This window comes from Engystomops pustulosus, chromosome 6 (assembly GCF_040894005.1).
Source record: "Engystomops pustulosus chromosome 6, aEngPut4.maternal, whole genome shotgun sequence".
Taxonomy (NCBI): Eukaryota; Metazoa; Chordata; class Amphibia; order Anura; family Leptodactylidae; genus Engystomops; species Engystomops pustulosus.
In genome coordinates, this window is record NC_092416.1 from 55,074,919 (window position 1) to 55,089,913 (window position 14,995).

At 40.7% G+C, this 14,995-nt stretch overlaps 1 protein-coding gene across 2 annotated transcripts in view; it reads right to left on the reverse strand.

The window, feature by feature from the left end:
• VPS13D (vacuolar protein sorting 13 homolog D) overlaps positions 1-14,995 on the reverse strand; it is a 134,391-nt gene that overhangs the window by 64,976 nt on the left and 54,420 nt on the right. For both annotated transcript variants that reach the window (XM_072156176.1, XM_072156175.1), the window contains 14 exons: positions 14,069-14,195; positions 13,668-13,810; positions 12,934-13,064; positions 12,671-12,846; positions 12,426-12,549; positions 11,058-11,293; positions 10,744-10,852; positions 10,367-10,530; positions 9,323-9,431; positions 9,066-9,245; positions 8,123-8,233; positions 7,890-8,039; positions 6,805-6,954; positions 5,538-5,634 (listed from right to left, as the gene is read on the reverse strand). In XM_072156176.1, the coding sequence (XP_072012277.1) occupies positions 5,538-5,634; positions 6,805-6,954; positions 7,890-8,039; positions 8,123-8,233; positions 9,066-9,245; positions 9,323-9,431; positions 10,367-10,530; positions 10,744-10,852; positions 11,058-11,293; positions 12,426-12,549; positions 12,671-12,846; positions 12,934-13,064; positions 13,668-13,810; positions 14,069-14,195 (2,007 nt within the window). The remainder of the gene's footprint in view (positions 1-5,537; positions 5,635-6,804; positions 6,955-7,889; positions 8,040-8,122; positions 8,234-9,065; positions 9,246-9,322; positions 9,432-10,366; positions 10,531-10,743; positions 10,853-11,057; positions 11,294-12,425; positions 12,550-12,670; positions 12,847-12,933; positions 13,065-13,667; positions 13,811-14,068; positions 14,196-14,995) is intronic.

Consider the following 14,995-nt stretch of genomic DNA (forward strand, 5'->3'; position numbering starts at 1 on the left):
TTGGGGTTCGGGTCATTACCCCCACATACAGGGTTCCTCAGTGACCTCACCAGCCACCCCAGCTAATACAGTTCATCCTGCAGATTTTAATTCTTGCTCGGTGCTATTGGCACAGTGCTGAGCGGGGCTTTGTGATGTGCTGGCTAATTAAACGACTAAGCTGTTTTTTTTCCTTCTCTCATCCCCTGAACAGCTTTCCTCCCAGCCTGCCCTGGCCATTCAATGACAGCATTATGCAATCTGTTCTGCACTCTCACTATTCAAGTCCTGCCAGAACTCTGGCTTAGCAGAATGTCTGGGCTAAATAACAACTTGTAAGGGCTTCAATAATGCTTCTATCTCATGATCCGCAGTCCCCACAGTGTTAGCATGCACTTTTCACCTTTTTCCATCTATTGTGCTGCGCTAACGTCAGACGCAGCTCTACAAAGGCAGGAGAGCGCGGCCGCAGCACAGAGCTCAGTGTCATTGTGGTAATATCCTATGAGAAATTCTGCTGGCCCAGTAATGATAACGAACCCTTTCTATCGGGGCAGACTCATTACCATTAGGATGAGTTTATTTCCTCCTAAGACACTAAGGATGGCATTCCTCCTATAAACAGATACAGTACTACAGAGAAATTATCCAAAAATGAGCCAAAAAGAAGAATATGTATATCCCAAGTATGACAATCACTACCATCACAATGATAATGACTGGAGGTGATTGGCACTATAAGTGTTGGGACTGAGAAAGAAAGTATGTTGTGCCAGCAGATTCTACATGAATGGAAACAAATCATGGACTAAGATCTAGTACAGATGGCTTTTATAAATAGGAAAAGATCTTGAAGGCAGAGCGGAGGACATGCTGCACATGACCTGATCAAATGAGCATTTGTGATGTGTATTTATTACGTATTTATTGAAGACCCCTATCTGTCACATAGTAAAATGCAAAGAACTGTTCTGCAGTATAATGAGAGTGAATATCACGATGGAAGCTGTGGGTTTTCATTATGATTGGATTATTTTAGTTTACATGACATTTCTATTGTTCTAAAATGATACAAGAAACAGAATTTCTAACATATCTATCTCTCTACATATGTTAGAGATATCTCCCTATCTATACACACACGTGGATAGATTTGGTGGGTTTTTTCCCAAAAGGAGTCCGTTGCCAGACTACAGGCACACCTTGGGTGTTATTGTTAGGCTACATTTGGGTCTGACTGCTGGAACCCTTCACTGATAATGAGAACAGACCACCAAAATGTATGTGAATTGGTGACCCTTTCTTAGTCATTGAATGAAGAGATAGGTAGAGCATGTGTCCTGCCACTAAATTCAATTCTTTGGGAGTGTTGGAAATTGTAGATCTGCAATCTATGTGCACTCTCATAATATTAATAATTCCAGTATTTATATAGTGCACACAGCTTTCCAAACCAGTGCCTGTCCCTAATGGGGCTCACAATCTAATCAACCTAACAGTATGTGGTGTGGGAGGAAACCAGAGAACCCAGAGGAAACCTACACAAACACGGAGAGAACATAAAAACTCTTTGGAGATGTTGACCTGGATGGAACTTGAAGCCAGGACTCCAGTGCTGCAAGGCTGTAGTGCTACCAACTGAGCCACCGTGCTGCCCACATAGACAGTTAATGAGAATATTGGAGAGCCAATTGCTGCGCTCTACAATTTCCGACATACCCATAGATTGGAGCAGAAGGATATATGCTCTACCTGTCTCTTCATTCAATTCCCCCATCAATCAGATATGATCCGGTATCCTTAGGAACTCACTTCTTCATGATGTCTCCCAAGCTGCACCTAATATCTGGAAGACACTACCTAGAACTCAGGCTAATACCTTTCTATAGAACTGTCAAACATGCCGTAAACACCTGTCTTTTCAGGCAGGCCTATACCATTCCCCAATTCATCTGTATTATGATGACCCTATATAAATAACGCTCTACTATAATTTATGCAATAAACATGGTAAAACCCTTTTAAGTGCAGGGCCCTAAATATTTCAGAATACTTTCCTGGTACGGAGTGACAGCTCTAGTGTACACCCAGGAGACCACTACAGTGGTCATGGGGGTGAGGGGGAGTCAGAGAGCTTGTGGCACTGCACATGAAGCTTGCTCTCAAGCTTATTCCAGCTAAAACATGTCACCAGAAGATAAAAATCTACTAAACCTCGAAAGCTTCCCATAAAGAGATCACTGTACTGCCCCAACAATGGAGCCACAATGAAATGAAGCAATGGTTCTCTACAGATATCGATGTGACCCATGGAAAATATTCTGATACATAAATAGGTTCAATATAGTATGAAGGTCTAAGCCTACAAGACCTTACCTAATCTCAGACAAATTGGATATAAATAATGGTGGAATTCCCCTTTAAACAAGGAATCGGAGGAAACGCAATTGCTCCAAGTACGGCCATTCACCAGAGAACTAATGAGAAACATCTCCGCTCCCCCCATCTCCTCTGCATTACAAAGCGAGTTCTCATCATCCAATAAGTAACAGTGAGACAATTGTCTCAATAGATAGATCTCCCCTTCTCGGCTGTCACGGTAAGACTAATGACCATCGAAAGTGCAGTTTATCTGCAGTAATTATCACAATACACTAGTTTCTAGGCCTCTAATAAAGCAATGTCAGAACAAAACCCGTGCAACAGAATCACGCCGGCTTTCTCATGGAGTTCAATGGATTTGGTACTTTATAAATGTTCAGTGGAACATTAGTGTCTGATGTCAGAGCCGTCCTCTGAATACCGCGATTTACACAATGACATGAATAGATCTTTATTTTCGCCAATGTATTAGGGGCCTAGTGGCGGTCGCTTCCAAGTGCTTCTGATATTTTCACAAGCCACAAAAACTAAGTTTGTGTTCACATGTCACAGGAGTCTCCTTCACAAGCCTCTGATGCAAACTATTTAAAATCATATACAAAAAAGTCTATAAAATAATAACGGAAGCCCAATAATCGATTATGGAAATATTCATGAACTTGCAATCATTTCCTTTATTAAATCTGGATAATCTTATGTTTTAAAGTGCAACTAAACCTTTTTTATCTCAAAAATGAATAGAGCAGGTAATAATAATAAACGTTGTAATATACTTTATTAGAGCAGCTTCTCTGTCTATTTTTCCGCTTCTTACTCTTGCAGTGAGCAGTGCATCTGAAAGCCTTTTTAAGGTTGTCCATTTCAGACAGATAAGAGGCTACTGATTAATGCTTTCCATTACCCAAAGCATAATTCTGAGCTCTCTGAGAAGATCAGGCTTCTTTATCAGGACAGAAAGAAGATTAAAGGGGTATTCTCATCTGGGCACTCATATTCAGTTTCATTAATCTCCCATATATAAACATTTCTTCAATTGGATGTTATTAAAAAAAAATGTGAGAAGATAATTTCTCATTAATGTAGTCATATGGTCCCTTAGAAACAAGACTGTGTCCTTGGATACGGCCACCTAAGCTGGAGTGATTGCACAAAGAAACAAACAGTTTCTGAATATGAAATGTCCAGGAGTTACTGCAGGTCCCACAGCCGTCCTGTGGTAATGAACTCTGAATCCATGTGGTCAGACAGGACTCAATAGTGCTTGTCTGGCCACCGCTGCCAGAGTGTGGGGTGGTCGTATCCGAGGAAGCCATCTCATTTCTAAGTGACAGCATGATTACAGTTATGAGAAATTATCCTCACACAGGAACATTTTTTTTAATAGCATCCAATTGAAGAAATGTCACAATATCAGTAAATCTGGCCTGGCTATCTATGACTAGGATAGTGCATGGTACTGTGTTTTTAATCATAACACTAGTTTGAGCACTAAGCAATACAAATACATAAAATAAAAGTTATGTTTTAACTATATAATTTTGTGTCCGGATATGGGTAATCTAGTTTGCTAGTGGCAAATTTGTAAAATACATTGAGTCAAGAATCCCTGCCGAGACACTAGGTCCTCTTTTTTTGTTGAATTGAAAATGATGATTTAAAGGAAATCTACTATTAAAATGATAATCCAAGGACTTATAGATCCAGGCACGGTGACTGTGGTAATCTTCTTATATTTGTTATCCATGGCCTCCTTATTTTTTAAATAAACTTTTATAATCATGATAATGATCCTGAAGGGCTCCTCGGTGAGTTATCAGAGCCCCTCCATGAGGCATTTATCACAATGTGCAGGAGCTCCTCCTTCCTCCTACTGTGCGTTAAACATCCTTTGCTGCATTGAGATTACATCAGGCAGAGGAAGGAGGGTGAAGAAGGAGCAGGAGGGAGAAGGAGTAGGAGACAGTGTAACAGCCTGTGAAACTGCAGCACAGAAGGGTTTTGGCAACTCCCCATAGCCATTCATGCTCATTAGAATAATTTTAAAAGTTGATTTTATAAGAAAAGGGGCCATGGATAACAAATATAAGAAAATTACCACAGAAACGGTGCCTAAACTAAAAGTAAGTGTCCCTGATTTATCCATGTTTGAAATTGATGGTAGATTTCCTTTAAAGGGAGCTAAAAGGGTTTTCCCACAAACAAAAGTTAGGCCCTTCCCCCAGGAAAGGCCCTAACTTGCTGTTCAGTGGGGGTCTCAGTGCTGAGACCAACCCACAGATCACTAAATTGAGGGGTCCAATGGGGTCCCACATACCTCCATCGCACCCCTCTCTGCTCCTCAGTCTAATGGAGCACAGGGCTGTGCATTCTGCTCCATTAATGTCTATGGTGGTCGTCTGCTCCATTAGTCTGCTCGTAATCTTTGGGGGTCTCATCATTGAGACCCCCACTGATCGGCAAGTTAGGCCGTATCCCGTGGATAGGGCCTAACTTTTATTCGTGGGAAAACCCCTTTTACCATATCTCCATGCACTGTAATCTGTTAAAAGCATGTTGTAGAGAAATACATAGCGACTTCCAAAATACCCTTAATTAGTTCTATCCATTATGCAGCTAATGAGAAATCATGGCACCCAGGCCGTGTCCTATTAGGGTGCTATAAGTGGCCAACCCCTTTATGTAGTAACTTTTGGTGTAGGATAATTTCTTTATTAAAATGTAGTTGTTGCATCCCCACTGATCAGAGTAAAACCAGTAAAGCACATCTTGTCATACAGATGCTGGAAATAGAAGTATATTATATTCACACAATGGCGGCATCTCGCTAAACAAAGTAGTTGTTCTAGATTACTCTTTTTCAATGCAGCCGGACGTGAAGGTAATGTAAACTACCAAAGTGGTTGTTAGTATGACTACTTATAGCCCATATTACAACTATCCTCAACTATTGATGCCTTCTACTCCAAGCAGCCTTGAATAAGTCTTTACCTGAGCTGTTCTCTATGTGGCCACATTACTCCCCTGCCTGCAAGATGCTTCATTCAGCTGTACAAGTCTTGTGCGCCCCCTGCTGAACATACCTTGTAACTTGCAATTTCTATAAAGTATTTAGTAATTTATTGTACCTAACATCCAGTATCTGTGCAGGTATCAGAATAGATGACACAAGATCATACCTGTTTCAGATTTTCCAAAGCCAAAATAACTGAGCAGTTTCAGGAGTAGCTTTTCTTCAATCTGGACTGTAAATTTCTGAGCAGTGATCAGCATGTGCTACAAAAACAAAAAAATTATTACTGATCGGTCATAAAAGCAAATAGAATTTTTTTTATTCCTCCTGTTATAACAAAAATGATAAAACTTATTTTCTCTGTTATTTTTACAAGAATCGCCCATCAACTGTGCCATTCGATCGGACAATGTCAGACAATATGGAGACAAGGAGACAAACACTTTTTCACAAGGGGACTGATAAGACTGAATATTTTTTACACCTACTCGGCTAGGAGGAAAAACAGGAACATGTGGGGACAGTCATCTTATGCTGGCGTTCCTGCGTCAGTGTATGACACAGTCTTTCCCCCAAGTGCCGCCAGATACATCAAGAGGCTTTGGTCCTACCTGGCGTATAATAGGGCGATAATTAGCGACCGCTTGGCTTGAAGGTTGCTAATTGTACCAAGTGCGCAGGCACAGGTCTCTTGACAGGAACACATCTCTTGGCGTGGAGATGGCGTCAAAGGGGAAATAATTGTAATTGCCAGCAGTTCGCTAGCAATTGTGCTTATTCAGGGCTTGTTCACCAGTTTTCTGACATAGAGGCCCTGAGTAGTGTCTCCCATAGAGTGTAAGCTCTTGTGAGCGGGGGCCCTCATTGCTAATTCATCTGACAATGTTATTATTCTGCAAGGTCTCATTTGTTTATATTTATTAACTTATTATTATTACTGTTGAGTTCTAAGAAAAAAGCTCCCGGAATTAAATATGTAAATATCTTCTAAACAGACATGTCCACAGTCCTCCTTAAATCAGGAATAGTAAATCACCCCTGATTTTCCATGCAGATTATCTATTTAAATGATAGGTTATCAGTATGTGATTGACACCAGTCCCCACTCACCACCTAAAAATTGAACTTATGAGGCTAAAGCAGAGAGAAAGGGGAATGTAGGACTCATACGGCAGCGCTAGAAGGGGAAACAGGACTCATAACTCTGTATTATCAGAGGGAAGGGAAAGCAGCAATCACTGGTTGGGTTAGCAGGGCACACAAACTGGTACTTTGAAGGGGCACAAGCAAAAATCACAGCTATAATTTTTTAGCGGTCAGGGGAATGAGGATTCACGGCTGGGTATTAAGTATGAGAGGCCATTATTCACACTTAGGAGAAGCAGGGTTTGGTCTGACAAGTGAATACTGGCAGAGAAAACAAGACTTCTCACCTTGTAGAGGTCGGTCAGCGCATTCTTGCTGGGCACTTTCATTGCATTGACCTGTATTGCAGGTCCTGACTCCATTTCTTCCGTTTCAATACTTTTAGGCGTTACAAAGAGCATGGCCGGCTGAGTGGTACCAATCAACTGGTTATCAACCTAGGAGAAAGAAGGGCACAGAAGATTTAAGAAGGGTGAAGGCATCAGTCAACCATCTTATAATTATAGGGTCTGTAAGACCAAAGACTGCAACTGAGAGAAACAAGGACTCAATAGGCATCTTTCTAGTATGTTTTTTAGGATTAGGAGTCATGTGAGCAGAAAAAAGACATATTTTACTTGGGATCGGTCCCTTTTTCAAGGGGAATCACTTTAGGTGCCCCTATCTCGGTCTCTATAAAGGCAAAAGCCATGGTTCCATTGTTAAAAGGAGTAAGAGGAGATGTTCTTCTTTTAGCAGATTTCATACCCTACCTGAGGTCACTGGTAACTGAGTGTTGTAAATGCTGGTGACAGCCCCTTAAAGTGATATATATTTTCTATGTCTATGCAGTGGATTTAATTGATGGCAGAGGAGCTTTGTTGATAAGGAAAGATGTAGCATTGAGGGATAAGGTGTAGATTAAACAGACAGGGAGAGATTTATCAGTGCTTCTGTGCCAGTTGTACGCTGGTAGTGTGGGCCAGCATGGGGCATTCTTGCCCTTTGCCTGCAAGCTTTGTAAAAACCTGTAAACATTCACTAGTGAATGGCGCTTTACTAGCAAGATGGAATTCAGCAGAAATTTCTGAGTGGAACACAAACAGCAAGGAAGATTAGAGGATGATCCAAAGAAGGCAGACAACAAAGCACTTTGATATATTGAATTATACTGTGAAGGTGTAAACGTTTTGATTCAGAAGGTCTTACACGCCTTTGCACCTTTCATTATCAACAAATGTAAGTTGTAGTAGTGACCTGTGCTGCTACAGATTCGTTTTACTATTTTATTATACAACTATTAAAGACCGTGAAACAAACACTACCACTACGCACATCTTTTACATTTGTGTTTCTTTACAGCCTATTACATACACATCTCCAGTTCCTGTACCTGAACATTTTGTATATGGAGTTCCAGGACCTGATGGGAGGCTTGATGCATGTAATGAACATTAATGCCTCGGAAACTTGCAAACACCAGCTCCTCCGGGAGTTTATTGATCAGTGAAATTCCAATTCCGTCCTGCAATTTTACAATCACCTGGAAAAAAAAAAACAGCAAACAAAGTTATTGTTGAAAAAAATGTGATAGAAATGGCCGCTTCCTCATAACCACATAAATACCTCCAGCTCCTGCTCTAGCTCTGGACTCTTGAATTTTTTAATTTCCAATTGTCCAAGGTCATCCATTTCACTAGAAAGGCGCTCAGCTCTGCGCTGCTGAAAGTCTGTAATCTGGAAATGGAAAAGTAATTAGATCAGAAGGCCAGCGAGGGGCAAGAATGTGCAAGAAACTGTCCTTATGTATTGCTAAATACAAATACAGAATGTAAGTGCTGCTTAAAGGGGTTGTGTTAAGTTTTCAGATTCTCCCCTATCCACAGGAGAGGGTCCAACTGCTTGGACCCCCAGCAATGGGGATCACGTGACCTCCCCCAGTAATACAGAGATTGGAAGTTCTGTTATCACTAATGAGTGAAGTGACAGGACACATTCCCATCTCTTGCTTCATTCATTAGTATAGGAGTGTGAAAAATAGCTGTATACAGTGCTTGGCTATCGCTGGCACCCAGATAGACAGTGAATTTGTGTGTAGCTGGAATATGCATCTTCTGACACTCCAATAGAATTGAATGGAGCAGCGACCTTTATTCCGACCCTCAGCAATCAGCTTGTTATTTCTTATCCTGCGGATAGGGACAACTTGGTAAAACTCCTTTAAAAGTGTTTTTTTTAGGATTACTAGAAAATACCTGGGAGGTCAGGGCAGAGGTAAAAAAATATATAACATCCATTAACCTTGCTTAGGCTTGCCATTGAACAATCCAGAATTGAGGCCCCCTTTTCTTTGTATAAACTCCCAACTGGAGTGCTAATGGCCCCGATACCATGGCCACTATCGGAGGCATTGGCAGTCAGGAACAAAGATTTTGCTGCTCAATTACTTATCCTCGGACTGTAGAGGCCATGGTAGTTCAACCATTGTAATAAAATACAACACCAATAGAAATAACATAGTTGCTCAATCCTATTGCCGCTATATCTGTATATACATACACATATTTACCTGTAAAACTCTTGTAGGCCCATCAGGGATAACCCTCACAGACAACACTCCAGACCCCGGCCTCATTTTCTGGTTTATAAACTGCTGTTCTTTGGGCACAGATCCCATATGATCTATTGAAGCATCTGGTCCGAGCACAACCTCTGCTCCATCATATAATCCAGAAATGCCATTTCTTGCCTGAAATAAACTCAAGTCTGTAAGGCTGTATGTAACTCACGATGGTAGGACACAATAGATGTCCATACAAAACTCACCTGGACAACTAATCCAGGCAAACTGCAGCTCAATTTTCCATCCCGAAAACACCACGTCTGGGTAGTACTACGTCGTCGATCTGGTTTCCGCAACATCAGTGGTTCATACCTAAGAATATGATAACTAAATTGCTCAATGGGTGAACTCTGCATAGGGTCTGTATCTTCTCTATCTGCTACCCTGACTCTAGGTGTGTTGCTGTCCAGTCTATACCAGACAATATACTGCAATATGTGGCAACTCGTGTGTGAGATAAGAAAAAGTATAGTATCTATTATGTAAAATGGATGTATGTTACAAATAATTTTTAGATTTTTATCATGGATCCAGGTACCATGACTGTGGTAATCTATACTTGTTATCCATAACCTTCTTCCTCATAATATTAACTTTTAAAATCATTCTGATAAGCATGAAGGGCATCTGTGGGGGAGTGTTAACAGAGTCCTTACGTACTGCAGATTCACAGGCTGTTACACTGTCTTGTTCTACTCCCTCAGCACTTCCCCTTCCTCCTGCCTGATGCAATCTCACAGCAGCAGAAGTTTCAGCATACAGTGGGAGGGGGAAGTGCTCCTGCACAGCCTGTGAAGTTGCAGCATAGAGGAGCTCTAGTAATGCCCCCCAAAATCCTTCAGACTCATTAGCATATTTTTTTAAGTAAAATGTAGAAGGAAGGAGGCCGTGGATAACAAATACAAGAAGATTACCACAGTCACGGTGCCTGATCCTTGACTAAGAGGCCCTAGTTCATCATGCTTGATTTTGATGGTAGATTTAAACGATGTAATGTGCTCTAATTAGAATTAAACCCAGGAATATTGGTTGGTTGCTTGTCTAAACACTAAAACAATATTGGTTAGCCCCTAGGTTTATATTTCCCTTTCTGAGGCTGTGGAATGGATAGAACAGTGCATATACACATAGCCATTTGCTTCATTTATCTGCTGCTTTGCCTAGCACAAATGGGGTTTATTTTTATTACTACTTTAGGTGCCAAAGGAAGACCCCGATCTATCGACTTATTGGAATAAACCCTGTACCTGTTGTCTGTAACAGCTGCTAGTCCAGCAATGTCCAGGACCAAAGAGGACTCCAGAGATCTGGTTGTGGGTGGCTTGTTAGGGTTATGAGGAGGTGAGGATCCTTCATGACACAGCATACCAGTGCCCGTCATTCTCCAAAGCTGTGACCTCTTACCAGGCTCCTGTGTTCATGAAAGAAGCATGCAGATCAATAATAAATAACACATGTACACAAGTTTTATATGCACAAGTTATCAAGAACAACAATTGGAAGCTGAAAAGTTATTTTAATCAGTCCATGTTTATCCTTCTCTAAACACCTGGGAAAGTTGTGCTAATGAGAAAAAATATGTATAACATAAAAAATATATTTTGTCACAGCTATCCATACATACCTTCTTCTTCAAAACCACTCTGAGGGTTTTAGGCTGGACATCCAGAACCAACTCTGCACAGATGACATTCTTGGACTGAGTGACTGGTAAAACATTTCCCTCTTGCAGGCTGCGAAGGAAGCAGAAGATAAATGATAAATCTTTATTTATATAGCACAAACATATCCTGCAATGCTTTACAAATCATGGGGGACATACACAAATAAAATAAGACAATACAAAGTAAAAACACAAACTCATATGCAGACAACAGGAGTGAACTCGGAAGTAATGAAAGATTTTTCTAAAACTACTATAAGTCCACATAATCTCACCCTGAAAATGTATAGGTGGCAGCAATATAGATGAAATTTTCATAGTAAAGTTGCTTGCTGTCCTGGAAATCATTCATGTTGCAGACGGCCTCTGAAGAGCCGGCTCCTTTCACAGTCAGTGCAATGTATGATGGGAGGATAGGCTCATCCCACGCGTAGTCTAGAGAGCACGAGGCCTTCACCTCTGTCCGCAACCGCGGCTCTGCAACACTGTGCTGCATAAACATAACCGGCACCTGAAGAGAGACAATAATGGCAAATCCATTGGAACATGTTACAAAAAGCAAACAAAACAAATTGTAACTATACAATAGGTTTGAATAGTCAGCATTCAGTTGCTTGATGTACCTTCCCCCATTGGGACTCTCCTAAAATTGTCACTGACTTCTATAGGGAAGCAGTCTGTAAGTCGTGCATATTGCCCAATCCCTAGACATTGGAGGAGGGCATGTTACCCTGTTTCCCCCGAAAATAAGACAATGTCCTAAAGAGGTGTTAGGTCTTATTTTCAGGGGAGGTCTTATTTTTCCATGAACAAGAATTCACATTTCTCATTGAACAAAAAAAATCTACTTCTCTAACATCCTTATAACGCTCCAAACTCTGAATTTCATGCTGTATTTCTTGTGACTTGATTTCTATTACAATCATTGGCCCTAATCTCTCATGTTTAGTAAAAGCACTTTCCATAAATGACCCTTGTTATCCTGGAGGCTGCTGGTAGCACAACAGTCAGTGATTTACTTCTATGAATTCTTCCCCATGTCACAACCTTCTGCAGCATCTAAAAGATTTACTAATACTAATGTATGGCATGCGAGGAGCTGCTGCAGTGACTGCCGCTAGGTCTTATTTCAGGGGAGGCCTTATATTTTTAAGCCTGAACAAAATTATACTAGGTCTTATTTTCGAGGGATGTCTTATTTTAGGGGAAACAGGGTACTTACAAGTCGGGGGTCAATATAGGAGTGATCTGGCAGTAGAGGTGTAGCTGGGGTATTTTAGCATTTGGAAAACTACAACTTCCAGGACTGTGGCTTTCAGTTATGCAGCAGGTAGAGCCATTATAAGGCTCCATTACAGAAATACTACAGAATAAAGTAAATGCACCCCATGCACATGACCATATGGGTCAATGTCACCTCCATAGAGGTCAATGGCACCCGGTCACAGTGAAGTCAGTGCGTGAACAAGCCGGGAAGCTGTTGCTCTATGGAGAGAGAAGGTATGAGGAGCACTCACCCCTTCTCCTCCCGGCCGTGTGCTCATCTGGGTTACAGCCCAGGCTGGTACACATTTGTGTGCATGAGCATTAAATCTGGACATGCTCCCTTTCATCAGCCGTTTTTTTTTTTAACAAGAATCTACCTTAGAGAAATTATCCACTCTAAATGGAGGAGGCAGTTGGTCTGTATCACTGAAAGAGATGCGGTACGTGGCGCCTTGTAATGTAATTTCTACCCTCAAAAAGTAGCATTTTCCAAGAGTATCTCTAAGATTAAAGAAAAAAAAATGTTTAATAAGATGCACTTATTGTATGTCATATCTATGTTTTGTATGCCATATATCCAGAAAAAAAAAATCAATCTATTACTGAAATGACTGATATTTACCTCATGTTGATATGAAATGAGTTATTTTTATTAACCTCAAAGCCACCAGACCAGGTACAGTTAGATAAATCCATTAACCGCACACAAAGTAACTGGTCATAATCATTTCTTGGCCAATGGAACACAACGCTGGAGCCGGAGAGAGTGGAGATATAACCATCAGGATTGCTGGTGCCCTAGAAAGAAGAGACGTGTCAGACTGTACTGCATGGAAGTGCCAGGTATCTAACAGAATTTTTGGTGATTTTTCTAGGTGCGCTTACTTGACCTCTTGCAAACTCTCTTTGTGCAAAGGCGAGCTTGTGACTTGATTTGTTGATCAATAGGTACCGAGGTGCAAAGTTGACCATACAAGTATCTCTGTATCTTCCCCTGCCTTTCTTCACGTCAATACCTAGAACAGGTGACAGATTTCTTAGTATGAAGAGATAAAGGGGTATACAGAAAATGTGTGGAAGGACATATGGAAACAAGAGGAGGGCAAAGGGAGAAAGAAGAAAGAAGACCAGGTAAAAGGAAAGAGAGACAAAGGGGGAAAGGGAAGGGAAGAAACTACAGAGAAAAAAGGTAAAAAATACCAAGAGAAACTGAAGATATACAAAAGGGTGGAGAAAACACAAAATGAGGAAAGGAGGATGGATAAAAGGAGTATAGGTTGGATAACCAGGGGTACAAGGTAATGGAAAAAGAAGGAAAGACATACCGGTAGGCAAAATAGAGGGAAAGGACCAAGGGGAGAAAGGGATAAAGAGAAGAAAAGGCAAGAAGAGAAATAACAACAAGAATGATATGAGAAGAAAGTTGGAGAAATTGACATGAAAGATATTTGGAAAATAAAGAGGAAAAACTAAAATGAAATGGGAAATTATAAAACTGCTCTTTACTAAAATAGAAATATTAAGTAAGCAACTAGAGAACCAATCACAAATGAGCCCATAACATAAGCATCAACAAGCCTTCGGGCACAGGACCTTGAAGATGATGCCGTTGTGCTTACCTATATTGTAAATTAGGCCTGGACGGTTCCCTTGCTGGATAACTTTTAAAGCTCTTACTCCGCTACCTCCATCAAGGGAAAATGCCTGACACCAACCTGGAATTCCATCCGGATGGATGCCTTTTCCGACTCTCATTGTGCAACTAAGGATTAAATAAAATAAATCCAGTTATCCAGTAACACGCACTCATTAAGGAAGAGCAGTTTCTTCCTTACTGCTATAGAAATCACTATTCTATTAACACTGGTCAGACACTTATTTTGTGAGTGTCAATTGCGGGACAACTCTTATTTTATGAGGTCCTCTCCTAGTGACAAAAAAAAATATTTTACATAACCTCTCATGAAGCAGAACTGTTTGGTCCAACCCAAAGGTTTTGAGGATTTTATTGAACACTTACAGGTTTGGCAGCTCCTTATCTGCATAACAGAATAAGAGAGGACTCAGGCTCCGAGCAAGTTCATGTTCTTCAAACTGTCCGGCAGCATCTGTTTTGGCGTTGTCTTGTCTAAATATCAATGGCAAACCTGCAAAGGGAACCAAGGGTCTATAAGTACCTAAAGTGTTAAGATAAAGCTCTGTCCGTATTGTATATATGACCTTTGTTTATTGTACACTCTGAGAAGTCCATGGCTCTGACAGATGCTTAAGGGGCCACTGTATAACATGTCCACATATATGTCTAACAGCATATTCATCCAAAAAGGTATCCAGCACGCATGGGAACTGATTGATCAAAACTTTATTCTTTAAAAGCAAACAGCATACATCGGTTTGGAGAAACCAACCATTCTCGGCTACAGGTCCACTGACTTACGCGTTTCGCTATACAAGCTTAATCATGGTCTCAACAGCATGGTATACTGTACTATTCCATAACATTATCTGTAGTCTATTGACATAAAACAGCCAGATAGGACCTGATATTTACTCTCAGGACACTCTCTGCTTAATATAACCCTATACTTCATTTTCATAGGGGTTGTCTAAATTCAGCAAATAACTGATATTGTGATGAAAAGTTACACAATTTTCCAATATGATTTCAGTATCAATCACTATCAAGGTTTTCTAGATCTCTGCTTGCTGTCATTCTATAGGAAACTTCATTGTTTACCTCATATTGATAAAAAATGGTCCACGATCATGTGATGTCACACAGGTGCACAGCTCTGATTACTGTCTGTGATATAATGAGCAGTGCACCTGTGTGACATCACATGAACATGGTCAGTTTTCTATCCACAGAAAGTAAATGAAGCTTCCTATAGAAGGGCAGAAAGCAGAGATGTAGATGAATTGATACAGAAATTGCAACAGAAAAGTG